Source organism: Myotis lucifugus, unplaced genomic scaffold (assembly GCF_000147115.1).
Source record: "Myotis lucifugus unplaced genomic scaffold, Myoluc2.0 scaffold_18, whole genome shotgun sequence".
Classification (NCBI taxonomy): domain Eukaryota; kingdom Metazoa; phylum Chordata; class Mammalia; order Chiroptera; family Vespertilionidae; genus Myotis; species Myotis lucifugus.
In genome coordinates, this window is record NW_005871066.1 from 9,727,952 (window position 1) to 9,755,475 (window position 27,524).

The 27,524-nt window shown below is 47.8% G+C and overlaps 1 protein-coding gene across 10 annotated transcripts in view; it reads left to right on the top strand.

The window, feature by feature from the left end:
• The window catches only part of ATXN7L1 (ataxin 7 like 1), a 225,868-nt gene that overhangs the window by 185,348 nt on the left and 12,996 nt on the right, over nt 1-27,524 (top strand). For all 10 annotated transcript variants that reach the window (XM_014452815.2, XM_006085388.3, XM_006085390.3 and 7 more), the window contains 5 exons: nt 7,351-7,634; nt 11,019-11,101; nt 11,943-12,199; nt 22,337-22,529; nt 26,724-26,845. In XM_014452815.2, the coding sequence (XP_014308301.1) occupies nt 7,351-7,634; nt 11,019-11,101; nt 11,943-12,199; nt 22,337-22,529; nt 26,724-26,845 (939 nt within the window). The remainder of the gene's footprint in view (nt 1-7,350; nt 7,635-11,018; nt 11,102-11,942; nt 12,200-22,336; nt 22,530-26,723; nt 26,846-27,524) is intronic.

Below are 27,524 nucleotides of genomic sequence, written 5' to 3' on the forward strand. Positions count from 1 at the left end.
GCTTAGAGCCAGCAAGGCCCCTCATGGCCTAGCATACGTCATGGTTACAGGAGACAACCTGTTTGTATGCAAGAGGCTGAAGGCCAGGGGTTGAGCAGCAGGTGGGATTGAGAAGTTGGGGTGAATGCTCCTAGAAAGACATCAAGCCTGGAAAGGCTTGCTACCTACTTCTGTGTTTTCTCTTCTTTGCACCCCCAGAATGGCCTCCACTCCAGGTGAAATGCGAGGCCCCTGCTCACACCCATCTGCTGCCTGGCCCACACTCCCCCAATGGTGGGACCAACAGGGCTGACAGGACAGAAATTTCTGATGGTGACAATGACTTGCACCCCAGATATGTACAGGGTGTCCCAATAAAATGTATACACACACTTTAATAGCTGATAGCTCAATTTTGAAGATGAAATACATTTTAATAAACACTGCCTTTATAATTATTCAAAGAATATGCATACATTTTTTGGGACACTATATATATATATATATATATATATATATATATACACCCCAGAAACATCAGGGTCCATGGGGAGAGGGGATGGTGTGATCCACTCTCCCCCCTTTTACATGTGCTACTAGAGGCCTGACGCATGAAAATTAGTGCAAGAGTAGGCCTTCCTTCCCCTGGCTGCTGCCGGCACCGGCTTCCCTCTGGCACCCGGGACCCGGGCTTCGCTCCTCCAGCCACCTGCAGGCACCTGGGACCCAGGCTGGCTTCCCTCCAGCCCCAGCTTCGTCAGGAAGGTCATCCAGAATGACGTCCTGAAGACGTCTGGTCTAATTAGCATATTACCCTTTTATTATTATAGGTAGTATTTGATCACTTCAGATATTTATTATGGTCTTCATTTTACTGATAAGGAGTCTGAGGCCCAGAGTAGTGAAGTCCCAGGATAACCTAGGCAGGGCAGCCACCCATGTCTGTGTGGGTTTTGCACTGCACAAAGCTGCTCATCCACCTGGCCAGCCACCCTTTTTCTAATCCCCACAAAAGCCCCCGATGCTGAGAAGTCAGGTGCTTCCCCACGCTGGTGCACCTCACGATGGAGACGGCAGAATTGGAGCTAGGTGTGTCTGATTTCAAAGCCTGTCTTCCTAGCCATTGTCCTAAGCTATCCTGCAACGCCCTCCACACCCTATGAATCTGAACCGAGACAAGGCGCAGACGCTCGATGCAGTCCGGCCTGTCCTCCTTGATTTTAGTTGCTCGCTTCTGGCCACTCCTACAATTCATCACAGTCAGCTTGCTCATCTCTCCCCCACTGCTAACTGGCCTAAGGGAAAGTCCCACATCCTTCTTCTCCGGCTCATCGCCTCTTCCCCCAGGTGAGAAGCAAGGTCTCAGCCCATTATCCAAGTCACTGCTGAAGATGCTTTCAGCTTCTTGGTGGGCGCTGGGAGCTCTGCTGGGAGCCCCTCTGGCACCCCTCTGGCTGGCACGACCCAATCTTCTTCTTGTTGTTGCCTCTGCTGCCAGGACCACTGGCCCCCAATACCCAGGTCTGCCCACGTTTTCCCACGGAGGGTGTGTTGTGTGGAGGGCATCCAAAGCTATGCAGAGGCCAGGAGAGCTGATGCCCGGTGCTTCCTCCCCGACCACCAGGCCTGACCCCCGCCGCAGAATATTATTAGATTAATCTGGCAGATTTTCTTGTTTACCGGGCTCAGCGGTTGATGACCCTGTTTTCTGTTTGCTTCAGATGTTTACAAATTGGCTTTCTGAACGTTTTCCCAATAGTTTTCCCCATTTAAAAAAAATATATGTTTATTCACTTGTCAGGATTCATGTCATTATACCTCCTGTCGGGTGCATCACGACAGGACTTTGTGGCTCTGCTTTTGGGCTGATTCTTCGCGATTGCCTGACTCGGCCTTCAAGGATGTCCCAAGAATTTCTTCAACTTAAAGAATTTAAATTTGACATAAATGATGTCATGATCGCAGCCCCCAAAATGCACCCATGAGACCCAAATAAAATTCCTTCTTTGAGAGTCTTTTAAAATAGGGTAAATTTTAGAAGACAAGAAACTGGGTGAGGTGGCCCTTTCGAGGCCCTGCCAGTGAATCAGAGGTCCTCAGAGTTCTGCACATGGGCCTTTGCCAGAGGAGCTGGTGGGAAGAAATCAAACAGCTGAGAACTCTCATCAGACACATCACCCACAGCACAAATGCCATATGCCTTCAGGCTCCTGCCTGTCCAATCCATCTTGCCCCTCGCTGGTAAGCGGAGCAGGGTTGGCAATGATTTCTGCAGGACTCGAGATCTTCTGAAGCTTTCTCTTCAGGCTTATCTGTTGATGATAAGAGAATAAAGCCTGGTCGCCAGGGGAGCGCAGCTGGCAGCGAGCCACTGGCCGCAGGACAGCTGGGGGCACCGTAAGATGCTTCACCTCTGCCTTTTGCTGGCACCGCTGGACAGGGAAGGGCATGTTCTTGGTGCCAGGAGAAGCCTTTTCTTAAAGCCTTGGTCCAGAAAGATTAAAAGAAGAAAGAAATGCAGGCAGGCCATGCACACAGGAAGAAGACACGGGCAGCCAGAGCAGCATAGAAGAAACCAGGTAGATGTGCCCCCACATAGCAAGGAGGAGGGAGGGCCGTTCTCTTGGGCGGTAGGATCCCTTCCCAGGACGGAGGTGCAGCGATAACAAGGAGATAACTACTCCCAGTGTATCAGACGCCGCAGGGGAGCAGGCTGCAGCCCGGCTCCCTGAAGGAGTTCATCCCCAGCGAACAAAACAGGCATTATGGAAGCAGCAGGGGACGAGTGGGCACTCACCTTTCCCTTTCAAATACAGCTCCTCAGAGAAAGGACAACAGTGAGCTGATGAATGCAGCTAATTGTGAGGCTTCTCGAAGTGTGTACATTCACCGCTTAAGACTGAGAGGGAAGGAGCTTTTGGGGCTTTGGCGGACCCCAGCGGTAACCACCCTCCTGTGTGTCACCTAAGCAAACAGAATAATAAATGGCTTAGTTAGTCATCTAAGTGTTGCCAACTACCCACCCCTCCCAGCGCCTAACCACACACGCGGTGTGTGAGTGACTGTGATTAGTCACAGAAAAGGGGGAGATGCCTGACCGGGGAAAGCAGGGGTCAGAGTCTTTTGGCTTCTTTCCAAACGGAAAGAAATTAAACCTGTTATTCAGGGTCACTGTCATGCGGAAGGGGCTTACCTGCCCAGGCTGGAGCGCTGCTCTGGCCGGGAAAGGTGATGGCCAGGAAGTGAGGGAGGTGGGGAAGGGACCGTGGGAGAAAGCAGACGCCCGTTCTGCGCTGATGACTTCCAGGCAGCCACACTCCCAGGTGTAGACACAGGCAGGGGTCTGTGTGTGAGCCGAGCAGGGGCCGGGGCTATCAGCAGCTTCTTATGTCAGCCAAGCTCGCGGCTGGAAGAGATGGGGCCTCTGGGATTGGTTTTCCACACGGTGCGGCACCATCTTGCCATCATTTCCTCCTTTGTTCATCTGCTGGGGCTGTTGCCAGTGGTCGTGGAGGAACGAGGCTGAATACTCTAAGACGGATGGCTAACATCTGTGCTGGGGATGATTTTCTCTTCTCTCTCTCATTTCTTCTGGGATGTGTTTGACCCTTCCCACTGTCACTGAGCTGCCTGCTTCCCTTTCTAACGTCCCACACAGGCCAGAGGCAGGTTACCTTAGAGGGGAAGCCCAGAACCTTTGGGGGAGAGAAGGTCACCAAGGAGAAATGATCAGGCCTTCACTCTCCTTTAGCCCTTCTCCGTTAGCTCGTGGGCACCCTAGATTCCCACCCGCAGCTCAGTCTCCCTTCTTGCACTTCCAAGATGTGGCCCACGTGCCTGGCATCAGGGTGTTTACTCAGGGGCTCAGCTCCTTACTGACCCACCTGGTCTATGGAATCCTTCAACACATTCTTTTTTTAATCATGCTTTGAGAAGGAGAGAGAGAGAGAGAGAGAGAGAGAGAGAGAGAGAGAGAGAGAGAGAGAGAAACATCGATCAGTTGCCTTCGTACATGCCCCAACTGGGGATTGAACCCACAACCTAGTCATGTGTCCTGACCGGGAATCGGTCCTGCAACCTTTCAGTATACAGGACAATGCTCCAACCAACTGAGCCACACTGGCCAGGGCCTTCAAAACATTCTTAATCATATTTTTTTCCTAACACCTCCCGTTCCAATCCAATAAAACTCAATCCCAGAGGGCTGTGCGTCTCAGCCTCTCCTTGTGGCTGATGGGCTTCGATCCCACACCCAGTCTACAGGCACTAGGATCGAAGTCCAACGGGAGACCTAGAGCATTAGCAGCCGAGCGAATGAGTGGGCCACACTCGTTATGCAGTGGAGAAAATTCCAAATTAGAAGATCAGTCACAGATATTAGCTGGCTTGGCTCAAGCTCAGTTCCTAAGTACAGTTGGGAAGAAGCATCACCAAAGAGATGAGTCAACTGTTGCTGTTCCATGGCCGGACCCTGTGCCCGGTGCTCTCCCGGCTGCCGTAAGGAGCACGTCGGGGCAGAGCATGGACTTTAGGGCAGAAACGCGCTGCCCTGTGAGCATTTGAGGACCACTTCGCTCGGCATTTAAATTTATTTCAGTGTGTACAATTGTTCTGGATTGTTCTATCCCACCGTCGCCTGCTGAGCTCATGCGTGAGTACTCAACACGGACCCAGGGCATTTCTCACAGAAACCAGAGGCCTTCCCTTTACGCACACCAGCTCGTGCGACAAGAGCTAGATCTGGAACTTAGAGTCCCTAACTTCCTTTCCTGAACTTCCTGGCTTCTCCAAGAAGTAAGTCAGAGAAGGCCACTCAGGTGCTAGAGAATTGTGCCACCTGGCTCATCGTCCGTGTGTTCACATCAACATTTGAAGTTTAACTTATTTTCCAAAGAAATTAAAGTCAGCAGATCAAAACAAGGGTGACAAATAAATAAACAAAAGCTTTTAAGCAGGCTCTAATATTTTTTTAAGTCAGGATATTGAAGTATAATTTAAGTTGTGTAAGTTTTGTAATTTTGGGGGGCGTGTTTTAGTTTGTACATTTTTAAAAATTTTTCATTGTGGTAAAATACACATAAAATATATCATCATAACCATTTTTTATGTACAGTTCAATAGTGTTAAGTACATTCGCACTGTTGTGCAGCCAATCTCCAGAACTCTTTTCATCTTGCAAAACTGAAAAACTCGCCCAGCCAGTGTGGCTCAGTGGTTGATTGTTGACTCATTAACCAAGAGGTCACAGTTGGATTCTTGGTCAATGCACATGCCCAGGTTGCGGGCTCCATCCCCAATAGGGGGCATGCAGGAGGCAGCTGATCAATGGTTCTCTCTCATCATTGATGTTTGTCTCTCTCCCTTCCTCTCTCTGAAATCAATAAAAACATATTTTTTTAAAAACTGAAACTCTGTACCCATTCAATAACAACTCCCTATTCTCCCCTGCCCTCGGCCCCTGACAACCACCATTCAACTTTCTGTGTCTATGAACTTGACCATCCTAGGTGCCTCATATAAGTAGGATCATACCATATTTGTCTTTTTGTGACTGGCTTATTTGACTTAGTATAATGTCTTCAACATTCATTTGTGTACCAGAACTTCCTTTCTTAGGCTGAGTAATATTTTGTTGTATGTATATACCTCATTTTGTTTATCCATTCTCTAGCAATGGCCACTTGGGTTGCTTCCACCTTTTGGCTATTATGAATAATGCTGCTATGAACGTGGGTTTGATATCTTTTCAAAACCCTGACTTCTCTCATTTGTGCCCTTTAAAATTGAGTGAAGGGATGATCCTAGAAGAATTCCATATTCCATGGCTTTGCATTTTTTACCGTCAGGAATGTAGCACTAATTTCACCAGGTAATAGCTTTACAGCCTCTCAGTGTGCTGACTTTTCAAGGGCTTCTTGTGCTGTTCTTCAGCAATAGGTGAGTGCTTCGAGAATTGCCATTGAATAGAAAGTAGCGTAAGTTCAGCTCAGTGATTGGGATGATGTGATCGAGGGTGATTGTCAGCGACTGGGTGGATTGCTAAAAACCACTGTTCCACTTTCCCCTCCCATGGGGCCTGAAACCCCAGAGCGCCCTTCCCGGGGCCGGGAAAGCATGTGGTCCTAGGGGGAGGTTGGCGAAGCCCAGCCACAATCTGCCCCACCACGGAGAAAGGCCTAAAAATAACCTCTGTGATCCTGTTTCAGAGTCGGAAAAGAGGCAGGGGTTGCTGAAATAATTTCATGAACAAAAAGATCAAAGAAATGATCTGTGAATAAATCTTAGAGACGGGAGAGGCCAACCAGCCATGTGGACAAATAAGATTCCTCTCCTGACAAATCTCTCTTTCTGCCCTGCATTGTCTGCAGACTAAACCATGGTCTAGATCACTTGGCATTCAAGTAGCTAAGTCGGCTCGCAGATGATTGGGGGGCTGAAGGCTCAGTGTTCCGCCTTCCTGCAAGGAGGAAAGGAAATCTAGTTCAGGAACCAAAGCAACGCTTATTCATCTTATCTCATCTTTTAAAACCCGGGACAGAGTCCTTCCCAGCCCCCCAGACAGAGGGTCCTCTGGCGTTAAATGCACAGAATCAAATGCATATCCATGACAGGAGAAATGGCAGGGGAGTGAGGCAAAGGTGACAGATACCGAAGAGCAAACATACACCTTTGTGCTCTGTCTTCTTAAAATTCATCCTCTCACCTGCCAGCCTTGAGACTTGCCTATTTACATAACTAGCTGCCTAAAATGGAATATTAGATAATGTTACATGGCGGCTCACTCCATTGGAGCTCATCCCCAGGATGTGAGCCTGATCCAGGAGTCCTCCGACAGCCTGCAGCGTGGCACACTGGCCTGCAGCCATGCCTCCGTGTGGTGTGAGCCTGTCAGCACTCCTGAGCTAAGCAGATGTCAGGCCCGATCGCCGATCGCCAGCGGGAGACCAGCCGAGCAGCGTGGGGGGGTGACTCAGCAAGTGGCACGGTGTGGCACACTGTCTCCAGGAGACAAACAGCATCTCCTCCTGGCTGCACAGCAGGCACCTGGTTCTCCCCAAGGTGCCGTCTCAGAAGCAGCCAACATGTAGGGACTGGGAAGGGGGAGCTGCAGGATCTATGGGGACAGCGGGTCTGAGAGGTAATCCATCAGCTCTGATGCCATCCCTGGCACCATGCCAGCCTCGCACCCCCTGTGGGTCCTTTTCGAGGCACGAACCTCCTTCCCATCCAAACGGGAGTCATGCTGCTCGCTTATAGGAGGAGTATAAATAAGTGATAAGGAAGTGTCCTATCATGATAAGCGAGTGTAGGTTCTCAGCGGACCAGATGTACCAAAGAAGGCAATTGTGTGTGTGTTCATTTATTTTCCAGCGTTCCGGTTCCTGTAGTCAGTTTAGAGAAAATTCCTAACCTAGTGAAGGCAGATGGTGCCAATGTCAAAATGAACTCTACAACCACCGCTGCGGTCACCGCCTGCTCCACCTCGACCTCGGCTGCCTCCGCCCCACCCTTAATTAAGCCGGTCTTGATGTCCAAGTCAGTGCCACCTTCCCCAGAGAAGATCTTAAATGGCAAAGCAATTTTGTCCACCACAATAGACAAGAAACACCAAAATGGCACCAAAAACAACAACAAGCCTTACAGGAGACTTTCAGGTACGTGTCTGTGTCCTTCGAGTCTGACTCACGATTAGACTGAAATTGAGTCATATCTGTAACCAAGGAGTGATGTGTTCTTATAATTAAGCAGGTCTGTTTCATTTTAAGGGGGGGCAGGGATGGCAGGGGGACATGGAGCCAACCTGCAGGCAGGACCCCCACCTAAAAACGCAAGCAAGAGCTGGTTCTCTTATTCCCGGGCCGGATGAGGCTCTCGCTCAGCTCAGTGCTTAGCGAGTTACCCTAGCGACCCAGAGGCAGGGTGCTCTGCACCTACCACAACAGTCTGTGGATTCTGAGGGTCTTACTATCGTGCTGACCGGCTGAACCGCCCCTGGGTTTTGTAGAGGCCTCACTGCCATGAAGTCTGACAACCTCCGTGACATCTCACCGTAGCTCAGGGCAGGCTTGGGACCGTCCATCCCATCAGTGACTGCTCCACGCAAGGACACAGCCTCTGTCCTTTGGCCTCGTTGGTTTCCGGGTTGATTCTGCGGTCGGGGCGACAACTGCCTTTCCCAAGTAACCAGTTGGGATTTCTATTGGGGAACACTCGGGTTCACACCGCAGGTGGGCTGGCGGGGACATCTCTTGGGTGTACTCCTTGGTTGTCTGAGCAGGCACATGGGTGCCTGGAAGGTGCACACGGCCAGTCTTTGGGGCAGTGGTTGTCTCTTAGGGGCCCCCACGTGGATGACGTTTGCTTTGGATGTGTTGTGAACCTAAATCTAGCCGTTCCGCTTTTTCCAAAAGACCAAAATAAGCTTCATAACCATGGGAATTTATCTAATCTTGACGGGGGGAAATATATATATATATGGCCACCCTGTGAAAAATAAACTATATCTTCTAGTATGAGCATACTTATTTTTTAAAAATATTTCTATTGATTTCAGAGAGGAAGGGAGAGGGAGGGAGAGATAGAAACATCAATGATGAGAGTCATTGATCGGCTGCCTCCTGCACGCCCCACACTAGGGATCACACCACACTGGGGATCGAGCCCACAACCTGGGCATATGCCCTGACCGGGAATGGAACTGTGACCTCCTGGTTCATAGGTGGACACTGAACCAGGGAGCCACGCCGGCCAGGCTGAGCATACTTCTTAAGCACCCCAAACGTTTTGGGTCATTTTTATTTTTTTCCTTCATGTTTATCTCTATTTTAGCTTTTCTATCTTACATCTGTAACTTTTTTTAAAAAATTATTCTTAAAAGTACCTCAGCCCCAAACACTCAAATGACAAAAGCATTAGACCCCAAAAACCTCCTCTTGTGCTGCTCACCCACGATCAGGAAAGGGAGGTAGAGCCTGGTGTCCCCTGCGCGTGGTGAGCCTCCCTGTGTGGACGGGAGCCCCCGGCGCCTGGCTCTCCTCCGGGATAAGAAGTGGGTGGCAGCGTCCCAGGGAAAACACAGGCCTGGCCGGCACAGTGTCCCCGGGCTGTGGCTCCTTGTAGCAGAAGCATGTCCGGGGCTTCCAGCCTTTACCCCATTCGGTTTGGGGATTTTTTTGTCGGCTGTTTGGTTTTGCATTTTGTTGGTTGTTTTGTCTCAGTGGGTCTTTTGCTTCTATCTCGCTTTCACATTTGGCAGCCAGCTCCTGCCCCCAGCCAAACAACCTGCTCAGTTCCAGGCCAACAGGAGGGCTGGTGTGGGCCTGGGCACCGGTCTGACTCCGGCAGCCCCAGGGACAGAACTCCGGGCCAGGCTCTCCTGGGTAGGCAGAGAGGACTCCTAGGAAATGGGCATTTCCAGGTCTAGCCATTTCCATTCTTAAAAGTGAAGCTTTAAAAAAAAAAGAAGAAGAAGAAGAAGACAAAAGAAATGGGGGAAGGGCATTTTGATAGCCAACCAGGTCATCTGTCTTGGATATAAGAATGGTTTTGTTGCACACATTATTATGACCACCATCACAACCACCCCATGGTCCCCCAAACCTTTTATTTTTTTAAAGAATAGTTTCTTGATTTTGAAAGAGAGAGGAAGGAAGAGGGAGAGAGAGAAACACCGTTGTGAGAGCAGAACATCCATTGGCTGCCTCCTGCACACCCCTTACCGGAGATCCAGCCCACAACCCGGCACTTGTGCCCTTGACTGGGAATCGAACTGGCAACCTTTTGGTGCACAAAATGATGCCCAACCAACTGAGCCACACTGGCCAGGGCACCCCCAAACCTTTTTTTAAAAAAATAGAACACATTCATGGAGTACGCTCAGCGTTTACTCTGCCAGTTTCAGACAGTGTTTCGGGCGAGGTAACTTCTTTTTAGTGTGCAGCTATTCAGGGTTCTTAAGGACACCACCAAATTTATAGCGCTTCCCTCACCCACCCCAGCATTCTCCCTGCACGCCCAGAGGAGCTGTGTCATTCCTGCTCTGCAGGAGACAGGTGTTTGCTGGGCGCCTGCCAGAAGCAGGAGGCACCTGGGGGGTGGAACTTTAAAGCCTACAGGGAGGGTCCTCAAGCGGTTGGTTGCCCTCATTTTCCTGGGGAGGAGAGCATTTTTGTGATCCAGAGGGGAGAAAGGATCCAAAATGGGCCTAAAAAGAGAGAGTTGCTTAGAAGCAAACTCCCAACATGACCCCTCCACAGTCCAGCGGGAAGGCAGGCGGCGGGGAAAGCCTGGCCTCCCTGCAGCCACCCCATTGGCAGCAACAGGCCTGTGATGGGACACGGCAGGCTGAGGCTGCGAGACGGGCAGGCTCTGCCCTCGCTGCACCTTTCCGTTTAGATCTACGAAAGGCACACACCCAGACTTCTCCCCTGCCCCTGCCTAGGGCACCGCCAACGTGTTCCTGAATCAGGTCAACTGTTTTTCTGGCCCACAAGGCTGTCTGGGAAGCCTTGTGCTGAGCACTCTGCAAAGCAGGAGAGGGCAGGGTCACTCCTGACAGGTCAAGGAACACTCTCCGCCTAAATGGCCAAAGCCAGCAGGAGGGCAGGTGGGGCTGGGGCGTTGTGACGCGCTCTTGGAACCGCCCAGGAAAAAGTGGCCCTCGGGCCTCAGGTGGCTTCCCTGGTCTGCTGTTAGCCATGCCCAAAGGGCCAAGAACCTGGAGAAGCTTTTCCAGTGAAAGACAGTGTAAGAGCCGTAGGGCTCCTCCTCCCCAGTGCCCGCCCACCCCTGCCCCGTGCCTCGTGCTGCGGTCCCCCAACCCTACGAAGCTGGCCTAGAGGACTCTGGGTTCGGAGGGGTGGACCATGTTCCCCTGAGCGGTTTCTTGGCATTTTAGTAGTCGGTGGAAAAAAAAAAAACAGATTGCCTGACAACGTCTCACTTGTTGGTGCAAATGTGCATTTTTTAAATGTAGTTTTAATGCCAAATCCTATTTAGTCTCCTTTTTTCTTATATTTTTTGTTTGTTTCTTAAACCAGAGAGAGAATTTGACCCAAATAAACACTGTGGAGTATTGGATCCCGAGACAAAGAAACCTTGCACAAGATCCCTCACCTGCAAGGTATTTCTCTTTCCATAAAAAATACTTCCTGCTCTCGCTGGGGCCTTTGTCGAAATGTTTGCATGCCACTCTCTGCACACGGCAGGGTGTGGAACCTAGACATGACCCCCAGCTGTTCTTTGTAAGGGAAATGCTTTCTTCTCTTCCATGGTAGCTGAGTGCCTGCCTCAAGCTGGCTGGCTTTTTAAGAAGGAAAAAAAAAAAAAAAGGCTTCCCCTGTTACTTGTGAGGCCAGACAGTAAATTGTATTTATAGGCACTCACAGGCGGTTCTGAGCCCTGCTACGTTTTAATGTATGCAGGAGCGGCGGCGGCAGCGGCGGCGGCGCCCTGAAAGGCAGTCCTGCCGCGCCCCCGAGCCGGCCACACCGGGGTGGCCAGGGGCACAGCTGACCGAAGGCGGCTGCCGCTAGGTAGCCCCAGCCGCGTGTTCCATACTGAACTGCTAGTGCTTCTTGGGATCGAGGCTGTGGCCCTCTCTGCTTGGTGGCTCTGTGTGCCTGGGCCACCGCAAGCCTCCCACCTGCACCTGGATTAACTCTAGACTCTCTTACGCTGGTCTTTCATCCGAGGGGCTCTCCTGGGCTCTGCGCTGAAGCTTGTCATCTTATGCCATTTTTTGGAGGAAGCTCTGGCTTTTTGACACCAAGGAGAGTAGAGCATGGTTGCATCTGTGTGGTCTCTGCCTCTTCCCAGCCACAGAACGGGAGCTGTTGCCTTGAAGTTGACTTTTCAAGCACCTCCAAATTCCCATGAATTGCTGTGTCTGAGATGGAGGGCCCCGGGAAGCAGGTGTATGTGCTGATCAAAGAGGCTGTGCTTTTCATCTCTCTTGTCCTCAGACACATTCGCTAAGCCATCGGAGGGCAGTCCCGGGCAGGAAAAAGCAATTTGACCTCCTTCTGGCGGAACACAAAGCCAGGTCCCGAGAAAAAGAAGTTAAAGATAAAGAGCATCTTCTGACCGCAGCGAGGGAAGTTCTTCCAAACCAGTCTGGGCTGGCACAGGACCCTCTGCCAGGATCTTCAGGGAGCTCTGGGCCAGAACCTAAAGTCACATCCCCTGCAAAATCCAGGCCACCTAACTCTGTGCTTCCTAGGTAAGTCCCTTCCCCCGCCCCAACCCCTCACCCCGGGTGGTGATAGAGGCCCAGAGTCCTTGGTCAAGTGGCTGCCTTGCTGGGTTGCATGTGCTCCGATCACGTGTTAAATGAAAGCCGTCATACCCGCCTCGTAAGGCGGTTGTGCACTTTAAATGAGATAATGGGCATAAGGGGCTCGGCCATAGTGTTCAGCGGATTTTACTGCTGTCATCATTGCCATCGTTTTCTTCATCATCACCCTTCATAGCAGATCTCTATCGGAACAAGAGTGAGCTGAAAAGAAATACCTGGATGGCACATCAGCCACCAGGCAGCTCTCCGGGCCGCCTGGGTGGTTAGCTTAGCTGGAGATTCCTGGAGCAGAGAGTGCGGAGAACCTGGGTGGATGTGGGTATCGGCACATGTAGGAGCCCGTCTGACACACATTACTTTGTGAATTTTTACCTCCAACCCTCCGATGACCCAGGCGAAGGGAAAAGTGGCATAACAGAGGCTTTTTGCTCTGTATTTTCCTGCACACGCAGAAAGCTGAGCCACCTGTCTGTGGCTTTATTTCGTTGTCCTGGAAAGAAAGGAAAGAACAGGAAGGAGAATTAGAACCCATTTGGATTAAAAGTGCTTTAAAATCCACACGTGTGTTCTGAATGCCACCCTGAGCAGCAGACCACCTTCCAGGTAATAGGACAGGGAACCTTCGTTCAGAAATATTAAGCACAGGGATACAGAGATGATGAATGAAACTAGGTTCTGCTTTTCAAGAACTTGGTTTAGAAGATGAGATAAGACTCAGATGTTCATAAAGCCATGAAAAGGAAGCATTAATGATACCAGGTGAGGGGTGCAGGCCCTGGTATTGCTTGATAATTTTTCGTGTATTCTGTGTGCGTCTCACAGGGTCCAGTCAGCGAGTGGGCTGAAGAGTGGGGTGTAACAGGAGGGGAAGGAGTTGGTTCTTAAAGCAGCAGCACTCGGTGGCAGTTGCTGCTGATCTGCCAGCTTCTCGCCCTCGTGCCTTCCACGTTGGGACCAGCCTGACCCAGTTTGACGGTCAGAGTCCCTCTGTAGGAACGGCCGGCCTCAGCCTCCGGATTCAGGGGGGGTCACAGCCCTCACACATTTCCTTCACAACTGTTGTCGTGTGTTGTCATCCATTTCCATGCCCTTTCCTTGCCGCCTCGCATTTTACATGATCCTTTTGTGACTGCTTCTGAGTGTGGTGCGGGGTGTTGGTGAAGGGGGTCACCCTTGCTTTAGAGTTGAGGAGGCAGTCCTGTTCCAAACTTCTGGGGAGGGAGGCTTTGATTCTGCCTACGGTGACTTTCAAACTTCTTTGGGACTGCAGAGCTTTTTCATCCCCACAAACTTTACACGGTACCCATAGAGAAGCAGACCTGCCTCCGCCGAAAGCCAGCACAGCCCTGCTCTCATCCCTCACGTTCCCAGAGCCTGCTGACCCCTGACCTTCTGAGGGATCACCTCGTGTCCCCCAGGGACCCCAGGGAACCCAGTTTGAACACCCTCTCTAATATACGATTTTGACTGCTGGAGGCACTTCTCACCCAAGCAGTGGTACCCGATGAACCGAGAAGCCAGGGGGCAGCCGTTAAAAATATAAAGCAAGCACTGGAGCCTTAGTAGTTTTGTTTCCTGTTCCTTCCTGGCTAGAGAAATGCAGGTTTACGTGTTCTCTTCCAGAAGCAGAAAGAAGAGTGAGGTTAATCAGCAAAAGGGATGTCTCTGAAAGGAAGGGGGAGGCACAGGAGAGCATTACAGATGTTGCTAACAATAATTTTTGAGGATGCTTTTCAAAGTTGGTAAAGAAACCAAAAAACTCAGGGTGAACTCTGGTCCAATGTCAGTGAGGAATGACATCCTCTTCCACTTGTTTTACAATAGGATGAGACACCCCCCATGCAATCAGAGATGTAAGAAGCATGATCAGAATTTAATGTTATAATCACATGAAACTTAAAACATTTATTTTACTCATGTTACTATATATATTTCAATTACAGCGGGGCCTTGACTTACGAGTTTAATTCGTTCCGTGACGGAGCTCGTAACTCAAATTACTCATATGTCAAATCTTAAAGTGAACGGGTGAGACACGTGATGCTGGGCTGATGTTGTGGCGTTCACTGTGACGTTCGCTGCGCCAACTAGCGGTGGGGTATCTGAAGCTGGCTCGTAACCCGAATTTTCACTCGCAACTCAAAGCAAAAAATCGGCCGAGAGACGGCTCGTCTCGTATCTCAAAAAACTCGTTAGTCGGGACACTCGTAAGTCAAGGCCCCACTGTACATACATACATGGAATTATCGTAATCCCTTCCCAATCATGAATTCCTTTTCTTGGAAATATTAACGTGTGTGAATTTATTTCTTACATATCGTTTTGATAACCTTGAAAACATTTCAGCTTTCATATTCTTGAATTGCAACCCATTCTTGTCAGGGGTTTCTAAAAAGGAACTTGGGTCTAGAATGGGAGAAGTTAAAGTTAGAGAACACGGGTCGGAACAGGATTGGAAGCGCATACCTCAACTCCATGTTTACTAAGGAGGTGAGCGTGGCCATGTTTCTTAGTCTCTCTAGCCTCGGCTTGCTCATCTGTGGAATGGAGCTGGGAAGGATTTCGTGAGATGAAGTACCACGCTCTATAATAAGTGCTGCGCTGATGGCCGCTGTTAGTAAGTGGTGGTGACACTCAGTGGGAAAGCAGTGTGAGTAAACACAGTCCTTGGTGGGACCTGATTTCCATTTGCCCGTCCTCCTGCCCTCTGTCCCCCAACCTGGGGGCCCTGAAATGGCATGCCCATCTGCTCTGTTTCTTTGTCCCCAACTCTAAGGAAACAGGTTACTTGCCCCAAAGAGCCCAAGGGCTATGGATGACCAGCCCAGCCCTACCATCAGGACTCTGTTGGAAAAGGGGAGGAGGGCAGAGGGTCAAACTGGGCTCTGACCCCGGGGAGGGAGGGGAAAGATCAGCTATGGAAGCCAGTGCTGACAAAATCTGGGCACATGCCCCTCTGTCTTGAGAAAGCTCACACATCTAATCTTAAAGCATAAAATGGCAAAATCCATTGAATTTTAGACTGACAAGGGGCAGTGGGCAAAGAGGCAGAAGGTCCTAGATGCCTGACAAAGGACAGAGTGAGAGCAACTTCAGTTATGACTAATCAGGATAGTGTTATTGCCAAATTATAAGCCATTTCTCTCCTTGACTTATATTTGTCCCTGTGCTTTTTCTACATTCATTTCTCAATATGGGGAGGCTTTGAAGTCTCATTTCCACCTCTTATTAGCTCTGCCAGCAATTTCCTCATCTGAGAAATGTAGATAATAGTTAAATGCGCAAAGGCAGTGGGTAACCTGGATGAGAAAGTGTGTGTGACAGGCCTAGCACATAATAGGGACCCGATTAGAGTCATTACCTTGTGCTCTCTTCCCCGAAGCACTCAGACGGGCTGGTGCCCAGGCCTCCTCACAGTGGTGGGGCGAAGGCTTCCTTTCAGTTTCCCTGAGTGGAACTGAACAGGGACCGTCATCACACACATTGTCTTTAAACCACATTGGTAAGTGGAGAGGGGAGGGATGAGGTGGTGTGGAAGGAGGAAAGGTGGTTGGCAGCCTAGCAAACTTGAGTGACTTTTCTTTTAATGTATTTTTATTGTTTTTTCAGAGAGAGAGGAAGGGAGAGAGATAGAAACATCAGTCAGCTGCCTCCTGCATGCCCCCTACTGGGGACCGAGGCCAAAACCTAGGCGTGAGGCCTGACGGGGAATCGAACCAGCAATCCCTTGGTGCATAGGATGATGCTCAGTCCACTGAGCCACACCGGCTGCGCTTGAGTGGGTTTTTCAACACCTTCTCATGACTCGTTGCCCCATTCCTCATCACTTCTCACCAAGCCGTGGTTTTTCTGAGACACAGGCTGGTTCCAGTGAACTCCGTCCCTCCAGGTTCCACCCTGGAGTGCAGTGATCAGAAATGGGAGGTCTTGAAAGCATCTACCATTCCATCATCGCCAAGAGGGTGCATGCATCCTGAATGAAACAAGCCTGAAAAGGAATAGATTCAGCTCTCCTCCTCGGTGTGCCTGTGTACATGTGTGCCTGTATACATGTGTGCCTGTGTACATGTGTGCCTGTATACATGTGTGCCTGCATACATGTGTGCCTGTATACATGTGTGCCTGTATACATGTGTGCCTGTGTACATGTGTGCCTGTATACATGTGTGCCTGTGTACATGTGTGCCTGTGTACATGTGTGCCTGTGTACATGTGTGCCTGTGTACATGTGTGCCTGTATACATGTGTGCCTGTATACATGTGTGCCTGTGTACATGTGTGCCTGTGTACACATGTGCACACCATTATTCACTCATGTTTCTGTCTTTGTCCTCTGAGCTGATTTTGCTCTAACACAGAGCTTCCATGCTTATCTTTATTCTCCAGTATTCTCCCCTTTTCTCCTCTCTTTTACCTGACAACTGGAACTTACTATTGAGTGTTTCAACCTTTTTTTTCTCTTCTTTGGAGTAAGGAAAGGTTTATTGATCAAGAAGGTGCCAACCAAGAAGATGGGAGTCCTAATGGTACCTCAAATTCATCTTAAGAAAGCACCGAGTTCGGGCTTTTATGTCAAGGGGAGGGAAGTGGGAGTGGCGAGAGGTGATTGACCACCACAGGCGTCTGGGCGCTGCCAGTAGGGTCTGAGGGTGCTGGTTGCTGTGAGTCCAGTCCCCGTCTCAGTGTTCCTGCAAATCATCGACAAACAACACACTCTTACCTTATCTCCTCAAGCCGCATACACAGTTCCTTCTGTGATGAGCAGGTCTATATGCCAGACTAAGCGGAAGCTGTTAGCCAGGAGGCCATGGGGACAACGCAGGCTTGGACAGGTGGAGTCAGAGAGGCTGAGCATTGCACTCTCTACAGCTACCCCTTTTGTGTAGTTTATTCCTCAGTATTGAGGGAAATAGGGGGACCAAGTCAAGGTTCAATTAAGAGGGAAGATTAGCTTTTTAAGATGGAGTCAGATCTGTCTGCCATTGTGCCCCACTTATCTGGTTCTTACCATTTCACATGCTCACCTCTTCCATAATAGTCCCGAAGCCTTAGAGGGGGCATTCTGAGTGTTCAGTTTAAGCAAAGAACAAGGGTTAACTTTTATTACTATGTCCCCCGGGACCCAAACTATGATGAGTTGGCCACTGCACAAACACTTCCCTGTTCAGCTAACAAGTAATCGAAAGCCATCCTGTTGTTTAAGGACCCACATGCCAAAGACTCTGCAGGGGTCACTTCGAGTCATAGAGTTTAAGCAATAGAACAGGCCAAACAACTGACTCTATGGGTTAAATTCCCTAAGAATTACTAGGCCTCAGGTGCTCAGGTAAACTGTGTGGCTTACACCACATCAGTCACTAAGATGGTTGAAGGATGAGTTGTGGTGCTTTCTCTGAAGTGTACATTGTGTAAAACAAAACAAAACTCGAAAGACAAAGGTATATTATAGTTCCTATTGAAACAATTTTCTTTCTATAATCACCCCCATTTTTACCAAAGATAGCCAAATTGAGACTAATTTATCTGCAAAATAAGTCTCGTTTCAATAAACGTGGCCTGATGATTTGTGTAAGTTCAGTAAGAATGGTAATTAGCCATATAGGCCTCTTTAAATCTGCTTAGCTGGAATTTTCCTAAGGAATCTTCAGATTGAACTTTAGCCTCACAAAGCTAGAAGCCAAGCTGCGTACTTGCCATCAGATTCTGTCCGCAGTACCTACAGATTTTGGTGAATCCTCTCTTCTCAAAGTCCCCAACATACCCTGAGGTTCTTTCCTTGCATGTCCCAGGAAGCAATCTTTGTTCCTCACCTGGAAAGCCTGCTGTGAACCATGTAAACTGAGTACCAGGCTGTTTTCCCAAAGGGGCTTTTATTGGCTTCCCAAGTCAATCTGAACTCCTCAAAGCTTTCTGGTCCAAGTCTATGCTGCCTCTCTCATACATGATGTTCTCGTCAAAGCCTTGGTAATAAAACCAATCTAATAGATTCTTATTGAACTTAGGCAAATAATCACATTGCCATGAAAATAAAAATACTCCTTACTGTATTCTGGAGGGATCAAGCAGTGAGAAACAATAAATGCTTCAATTCTGCTTACAGAGGTATAATTTACCAAATTGCTAAGTCATAGGTAAACAAGTTTTCCCTTTATCTAGAAAAGAAACCAAAAAAAAAGATTAAAAAATCAGCAATGTCAAACAAAACGTCGTAACAATTATAACCATTCTCATTAGCAATGGGCTATTTGTTGGGGGTTTTTTTTATAGCCATTCTGACAGGTATAAGGTGATATCTCATTGTGGCTTTAATGTGCATCTTTCTGATGATTAGTGACATTGAGCCTCTTTTTATGTCTATTCCTCTTCTGTATGTCCTCTTTGGAGAAGTGTCTATTCATGTCTTCTACCCAGTTTTCAATTGGATTGTTTATTTTTTGATGTTGAAATGTATGAATTCTTTATAAATTTTGGATATTAACCCCTTATTTAATGTATCATTGGTGAACATGCTCTCCCATTCAGTGGGTTGTCTTTTCATTTCGTTAATGGTTTCCTTTGCTTTGCAAAATCTTTTTAGCTTGACATCGTCCCATTTATTTATTTGCAGAAAACCTAGTCTTAATAAATGCTTAAAGTATTAGGACATTTCTAATCTCATGAGATAAGAAGTCCAGAGGTGAAAGGGCACCAGTCCCCAGAGATCAGGAGTTGGCTCAGCTTCTCTGCTCTTTTTTCAACCCACACTCTTCGCTCTCCAAAGTCCAGAGCAAGATGGTTGCAGCAGTTTCAGGCACAGCCAGGTGAAACAAGATCCAGTGAAGGTAGAAACCACCTTTTCCTTGTGTCTTTTTTTTTTCCAGAGAGGAAGGGAGAGGGAGAGAGAGATAGAAACATCAATGATGAGAGAGAATCATTGATTGGCTGCCTCCTGCATGCCCCACACTGGGGATCAAGCCCGTAACCCAGGCATGTGCCCTTGACTGGAATCAAACCTATGACTCTCCAATCCGCAGGCTGACGCTCTATCCACTGAACCAAACCAGCCAGGGCCCTTGTGTCTTTTTAAAGGTGAGAAAAATCTTTACAAAAGCCCTTCCCCAGCCCTGACTGGTTTGGCTCAGTGGATAGAGCGTCGGCCTGCGGACTGAGGATCCCAGGTTCGATTCCGGTCGGAGGCATGTACCTTGGTTGCGGGCACTCCCAGTGGGGAGTGTGCAGGAGGCAGCTGATCGATGTTTCTCTCTCATCGATGTTTCTAACTCTCTATCCCTTTCCCTTCTTCTCTGTAAAAAAATCAACGAAATATGTTAAAAAAAAAAAAAAAGCCCTTCCCCAAAATATATTTTTTCTTTTCTTTCTTATGCCCTTTTCTAAACCAATCATCATTAGCAAGATGAAACAGATTTCATTGTTGGTTTGGGAGTTAAATGAAGGCTGGGAATTCATCATCATTTTACCATATTTCTGCTGATCTTTTTGTTCTTTGGAGCTAATGCCTTTTTTATCCCTTTACTGTGATTTTAGTAGGATTTTGGGAGGGAGACAAAGTAAGTATTCAATCTATCTGCCCAGTTAATGGGACGTCCTTCCGCCACTTTCTCACACAGAAAGTATCTGTACTACTAGCTCACTTTCTTTTTCTTTTTTTCTTTTTTGTTATTAAATTTCTCTCTCTCTCTCTCTCTCTCTCTCTCTCTCTCTTTTCTCTCTCTTGCCACCTCCCTCCCTCCCTTCCACTCTATCTAAAAATCAATGAAAAAAAATATCCTTGGGTGAAGATTAACAGAACAAAAACCATGTCTCAAAATAGTATGTACAGTGTGGCCCAATTCTTGCTTAAAAATGCATGTGCCTGTGTATGCACAATAAAGAAGTCTGGAAGGATATAAATTTAAATGGTAATAGCACTTGATCTTGAGTGGCAGGATTATGGATGCTGTTTTCTTTCTTTATACATTTCACCAAAAACGTTTTACTATTTGGGCCTTTGGCTGTAAACAGGCAATAGAGTAGTTGCCCCTTCTGATACCGGAGAGTAGGTATTGGGGAATGCAGCCGGGGAGATGTGGTCTTTGGACTGTAGACTTGTAACATGCAAAGTGCCTGGCATCTTTGTTTTATAAGTATGGGAAGGTAATAGTCAATAATAAACTGTCCTACTAATGGAGTTCTTGTAATAACACTGAAAAACTATCTGTGGCTTTCTTTGGGGGGTCTTTAGGTTTGTTTGTTTTTTATTATGGTAAAATATACATAACAAAATTTACCATTTTATTTCTAAGTGTACAGTTTAGTAGCATTAAGTACATTCACATTGTGGTACAACCATCACCACCATCTCCAGAACTTTTCATCATTCCATACTGAACTCATTAAACACAAACTCCCCAATCCCCTCCACCCCCAGTGCCTGGTAACCACTATTCTCCTTTCTGTCTCTATGGATTGGACTATTCTAGGTGCCTCATAGAAGTGGAATCATACAACGTTTGTCCTTTGTGATTGGATTATTTCCCTTAGCATAATGTCTTCATGGTTCATCCATGTTATAGCAGGTATCAGAATTTCATTGTTTTTTTTTTAAGTCTTAACTAATATTTTGTATGGATATTCCATATTTTGTTTATCCATTTACCTATTGATGGCCATTTGGCTTGTTTCCACCTTTGTGGCTTTGTTTTTAAATGACTGTGCTTTCGGGATCTGGTTTGAACTCAGGTATTTCACACCTAGAAAGATTTTGTAGCACAGAGAATCCAGAGTGAGAATGAAGGAGAGGGAGACAGAGTAACAGTGCTGCTTCATGTGACTTGAAGGGGCAGCTTTCAAAGAAGAATGCAGAAAACCAGTAATTTTAAGGATCTTGATTTTTTTCTCCAAAAATTCTTTTTCTCCTATCTCTCTCCTGGGTCAATCACCTAATGAAAGTAGAGAAGCAGTAAAAACAACTGACAACTAACTTCCACTCTTTCTCTTCTAACTCTTCTCCTGATGTGATGTGTTTGTTTTGTTTTGTTTTTTAATGCTCAGTAAGCATGTAGTTCTATCTCTTAATGTGACGTTGCTTTTCTATGAGCTTAGCTATAATTTAGATGACTTCTGTTGGATTATTTATACACACGGAATTCATGTATTCCTTCATTGAGAAACATATTTCTTCAACATCAACTATGAGCCAACTGTGCCAGCAGGAGGATCTAATGCCATGTCGAAAATTAAACGTTCAGCCCAGCTGACATGGCTCAGTGGTTGAGCGTTAACCTATGAACCAGGAGATCATGGTTCAATTCCCAGTCAGGGCATGTGCCCGGGATGTGGGCTCGATCCTCAGTGTGGGGCATGCAGGAGGTAGCTGATCAATGATTCTCTCTCATCACTGATGCTTCTCTCTCTCTCCCTCTCCCTTCCTCTCTGTAATCAATAAAAATATTTTTAATGTAAACGTTCATTCTCAGAAGATACAATTAAACTCTGTGGCATATTAAGACATTATTAATATCTTAATAATATTAATATAAATACTAAGAAACTGACCTGGCTGTGGGGTAAGGGACTTGTGGCCCCTCATTGGGACAATCGTTTTTCATGCCAGTATGATAACAATCTCATAAAGCCAGAGTTTAGTAGCAAAAAAAAAAAAAAAGTGTTTGTAGGGCTGTCTTTTGATTGATATTTTGTCAATTGGTTTGAACTTGTTTACTGGGTTGACCTTCCTGTCAAGTTCCACCTTCAAAGAGAAGCAACTACATGGCAAGTACAGATAACGTACATGCAAGTGGTTGAACGGTTATGACTGACCTCGCAGAAGACTCTGCCGCGTTACTGTATTTCACGTTCCGCCGGCACTGTGGCCTTTCCCCTGATGCCCCGATTCAAGCAGGCCACAGCCTCGGCCCCACCAGATCTGTGGAGAGCTGGTCGCTGCTGACCTCAGCCTGAATGTTCCCCTGGTGCCAGTCTGCCCCTGCCCTGGAAAGGCTGCTTGGGCTGCCTCCTGCGCTCTGCTCGGGGCGCTCTGTTACCTCAGGAGGGTTTATTCTGTGTGTTCTCTCTTGCCCTTAGACCATCATCTGCAAATAGCATAAGCAGCACCACATCTTCAAACCACAGCGGCTGCGCCCCGGAAGCCCCTGTGCCCCCCGCTGCAGGTGACCTCGCCAGCCGACTGTCAAGTGATGAAGGGGAGATGGATGGTGCCGACGAATCCGAGAAGTTAGACTGTCAGTTCTCCACCCACCACCCTAGACCTCTTGCGGTAGGCCACCGGGCATCTCCCTCCACGCATTTCCCTTGTGCTTCGTGGGCATGTAGGTGATGGTGTCAGGGGGCACACATTCCTAAGGGGAGGGATTCAGGACAGTGTTTTATGGGAAGGCTTAACCTGAGATTGAACGATTGCCTTAGAAATACCCTTGAAAATCACAGAAAGAAAGGGTCCCCGCAGATGATAATCCTTTAAACACCTGAGTGTTTGTGGCCCACCTTGAAGCATTCGTGCTTGAGAAGCGGTGTTTATGTGAGTGCACCGGGAAGCGGACCTTCTGGCTTTGCCCATCTAAGAACGGAGCCTCTGATTCCAGGAGTTAGTCTAGCTCACCTGCGTCGAGAACCGTCTGTCGTAGCAGCGAGAGGTGCCAGCCCTAGCTGGTTGTCTCCCCTGTTGGTTCTGAGTTTTATTGTTATTAGTAAGTGTGTCCATATGGCACTGGTACTGAGTGTGTGTGTGTGTGTGTGTGTGTGTGTGTAAGGAAAGGGGGAGGCATTTCATGTCGGTGTGATTGCTGATGAACAGAAAGGTCAGTTTCTTCCCAATCCTTGAAGGAGTCCACTTTAACAACTCAGATCATCGAAATCGAGGTGGGAAACATAAGGAGGCAGGAGCTGGAGGCTTGTCTGCGTTTGCCGTGCGAGCACCTGAGAAGGAGATGCCTGGTGCTGCCGTCCCTGAGCTGAATGCAAGGGGCCTGGAACACGGGGCCCATGGCCGGTCTCCTCTGGGGCCAGCTGGATTCCTGTAGCAATGGTGTTGACTCTTCCTAGAGCTCAGGGGCTGTGTAGGTGAAATCAGCCTGCATCGAGATAGAGCGACTCCTTCTTTCCTCCTGTCGGTGAGAGGAGTGAAGGCCAGGTTCACTTCCTGCTGCTGGGAATGATGGTGGCCTGGACCCACAGCCTGAGACCTTTGCCTCTTCGCTATTTCAGAAATAGTGAGGGACAATCAGGAATTTGACTGCCAGTAACAGAAAACTCAACTCATACAGTGCATGCACTACGGTCGCCTAATTATCTCGTATAACAAGAAGTCTAGAGGTGGTTGGTTCCAAGCGGAGGGGAGCTCTGTGCAGCCTCTTCCCCTTTCACACCTGGTCTCAGTATGTCTGCTCCAATCCTCACCCGGTAGCATTTGCATGGATGGAAAGGGACAAATACAAAGGGAGTCTTCTCCTAAGGTGCTATTTTATACCATTTCGTTGGAAAGAAAATCTTCCTGAACCCCCCCCCACCAGATTTCCCCTGCCATCTGCCAGAAGTGGGTCACATGCCCACCCCTGTGCCACTCGGCAGCAGAGAAGGATGGGATTGCAGTGGCACAGGATGGAGCCAGCACGATTCACCCCCAAGGTTCTGGGAAGAGACCCACCTTCCCTGCTCACTGCTCCATGTCACAGAGCAAAAGTGTGGTTCTCTTGGCAAGAAAAAGGCAGGGAGAGGTGGGAGTTGGTGGCAGTTGATGAGATTGGCAACCTGTGGGGTCTGCCATAGTGGCCAATGCAGTAAGGATCTGCGGCTCTGCCAAGACGTAATATGCGAACAGGAATATTGTTCCTGTGGCACCTGGCCTTGCATTTCTATGGAATGAGAGATACAGACAGCAAAGACAAAAAGGTGTCCCGTCCCATCCCCCGTTCCCCAGTCCCCCCCCCCCCCCCCCCCCCGCCACCCAGGGCAGAGAGAGAGACTGGGCTCTACCAGAAGACCAGAGTCTGGAGCCCATCAAGATGTTTGTCCAGCCCCGGGTGACTCATGTGGTCCCGTGCACCAAAAGGTCACTGGTTCAATTCCCAGTCAGAGCACATGCCCAGGTTGCCGGCTTGCTCCCCAGTAGGGGGTGTGTAGGAGGTAGCTGACTGATGTTTCACGCTCACGTCCATGTTTCTCTCTCTCTCTCTCTCTCCCTTCATCTCTCTCTAAAAATCAATTTTTAAAATCTTCAATAAAAAAGAAACAACAGGAACAGTTCTGGTGATCACCAAAAAGAGCAATTTTTTTTTAAAGATGTTTGTCCAAATGACAAGCTGCCAGGCTACAGAGGATTCGAATCACTGGACCCTCACACAGCGGATTTGTGTGCCCTTAATGTTTTGCTGATTTAATGGAAAGGCCATGGATTTGTTTCTTTGCTTTGTCCTTTCTCTCATGGTCAATTGCTATATTAAATCATTTTTGTAATGAGCCCTGGTTCAGAGTGTCGTTAGCAACTGGGATGAAGGAAGAAAAGATGTCTCGACCTGGAAGAGCTCCCACTGGATGCCGGGGACCAGCTTCCACGCTGGGGAGTCCCCTTTGTGTTTTCTTGCTTGGTCAATAAGCACTTCATATGAAAGTGCAGGGGAGAGTTTTCCGTCAGAAGTGCCAGATTTGATGGGTAGCAATATTTGAATACAAAAGCCCCCCAAACATAAGCAGGAACCAAACAAAGGGAAGGTCTTGCATTTGCTCCTGAGAGCTGTTCCAAAGGCAGGTTCCAGGAAGGGTTTGTGGAATGAGTGCCAATCCAACACTGTGTCTGGGATGGAGGCCAGGAGCTGCTGGGAGGCCTGGGCAAAGAGAGAGAAGCCGCATTTGAGTTATAGAGTCATTTGCAGACACGTCTGAGCTCTAGACCAGCCAAATGTCACCTTCTCGGAGGCCACTTCTTGCATTTCTGATTGTCCTAACACCATAATAAAAGGATGTTTATTAAACATCTAACTGCCTATATTTCAGCCATATGTTTTCAGTGTGATGGTTTGATTTAAACATTGTGCGGGACCTTCTCTCTCTAATCCATCGTTTAGCCCAAATCCCTCCTATCCTCATATTGAAGAAGATAATTGGGCCTCTGGCCTTTATACATTTATAATCAAGTCAGGCACATAGGCATTACATGTAACATGAAACTATGTGGTGATTCCAAGGTGAAAGGCAATAAAGTATGCAATATGTGTGGGGTGGGAGTTCACAGAGGCAGCGTTACTCAGATGAAGACCACTGGAAATGGGAGTCTCGATTAGGGCGCTGAGGGAGGGGAGAATTGGGATTGACAGGGAAGAGGGAAGAAGACAGGCAGTCGGAACAGCATGAGTATAAGCTTGCAGGCAGTGATGTGTGTCCCCCGGGCAGCCCACAAGTGCTGACAGGGGAGGAGATGAGGTCAGAGCTGGGAAAGGAGGAGGAGTATAGTCGAGTCAGAAGTGAATGACTCTGTTGACAACAGATAGGAAAGGTGTGGTCAGTTGGCAGAAGAACATCAGAATGAGGTGTTTCCATTACTGTGATGAGAAGTAAGGAACCACCAAGTTCCTTAAGAGGATGGATGAACCCTGGCCGGTGGGGTTCAGTTGGTTGGGTGTTGTCCCTCACACCAAGAGGTTACTGGTTCGATTCCCTGTCCAGGCACGTGCCCGGGTTCTGGCCCAATCCCTGGTAGGGGGCATGCAGGAGGCAGCCGATCAATGTTTTGCTCTCCCATCAATAGTTCTTTCTCTTCCTCTTCTTTCCCTCTCTAAAAATCAATTTTAAAACCTTAAGAGAAAGAAAGAAAGAAAGAGAGAGAGAGAGAGAAGGGAGGGAGGGAGGAAGGAAGGGAGGGAGGGAGGAAGGGGAGAGAGAGAGAGACAGAAAGAAAGAAGGAAGGAAGGAAGGAAGGAAGGAAGGAAGGAAGGAAGGAAGGAAGGAAGGAAGGAAGGAAGAAAGAAAGAAAGAAAGAAAGAAAGAAAGAAAGAAAGAAAGAAAGAAAGAAAGAAAGAAAGAAAGAAAGAAAGAAAGAAAGAAAGAAAGAAGAAAGAAAGAAAGGAAGGAAGGAAGGAAGGAAGAAAAAGAAAGAAAGAGAAAGGGGGATGATTCAATAAGCAGGTGTGTTAAAAAAAATCCTGGTTGCTGAATGTTGTTGGTTTGGGGGTTTTCGACCTAAAATGTTGGCTCAGTCCCAGATATAGGAAAGGTAGCCCTCTGTGCTATAGAAAATTAAATGTTACTATTGTTGAGTCATAATGTGATGTTCTGCAGAAAATCTAGAGCTCAAACTAAAGCACTATAGAAATATTTTTGGCTCCAGTACTATTTGCTTCCTTATTTTGAGTAAAATTGTACCCCTGTGTGTTTTTATGCAAATGTTATTTTTCTCTGTATGGTTTATATTAGCTTAGTAACCTGTAATCAAAATTAAAATGTGTTTTTTCCCTCACAGTTTTGCTCATTCGGGAGTCGCCTCATGGGCCGAGGGTACTATGTGTTTGATAGAAGATGGGATCGTTTTCGGTTCGCACTAAACTCCATGGTAGAAAAACACTTGAATTCACAGATGTGGAAGTAAGTGAGCAGTTTTTGTGCAATATGAGATCAGAGCTGCCCCACAACTATCTGAACCCCAACCTTCTAAATGAGTGTCGGTAATTGGCTTTTCATAGAACAAAATGATTCTGAAGTCAGGATTCATGGTAAATCCTTAACTGTCAGCTCTTGAGGGCCTGCCTACAGTGTTTCAGAGACACGTACGATGTGTGTTATGCTTTGTCTTCTTTGTGTTGCTAATCTTCTAAATGAAAAGGGTATTAGATGCGAGCTTATTTAACAGTTACAAAAGGCCTTTTTTGCTGTGAGTAAGAACATGTAAGGATGTTAAGAATATGTTTCTGTTTGTAATATTAAGGCTATAATGTCAATACTAAAAATGTCAGAATGGTTATGGACCAATTTCTAATTGCTTAATGTCCTATGAAAAAAACATGTCCATCGGCCAGCAGGGCAGATCCTGAGTGATGTTGCGAAGGTGGTTAAGCTTGTCTTTGGCCCTTCCCACCTCCCTAGACCCCTCTCCTCTCCTCGGCTCACACTGCTCTCTAACCTAAACCCAAACTGACGCTCCATGTCTCTAACGTCCCTTTATTCTCCAACACCCCCCGATGTATTTACATTTTCATAGGAGTTTCATAAAAAAAGGAAGAACTCTTCTTGACTTAGGAAAATGCTATTGTGAAGCAATGACAGG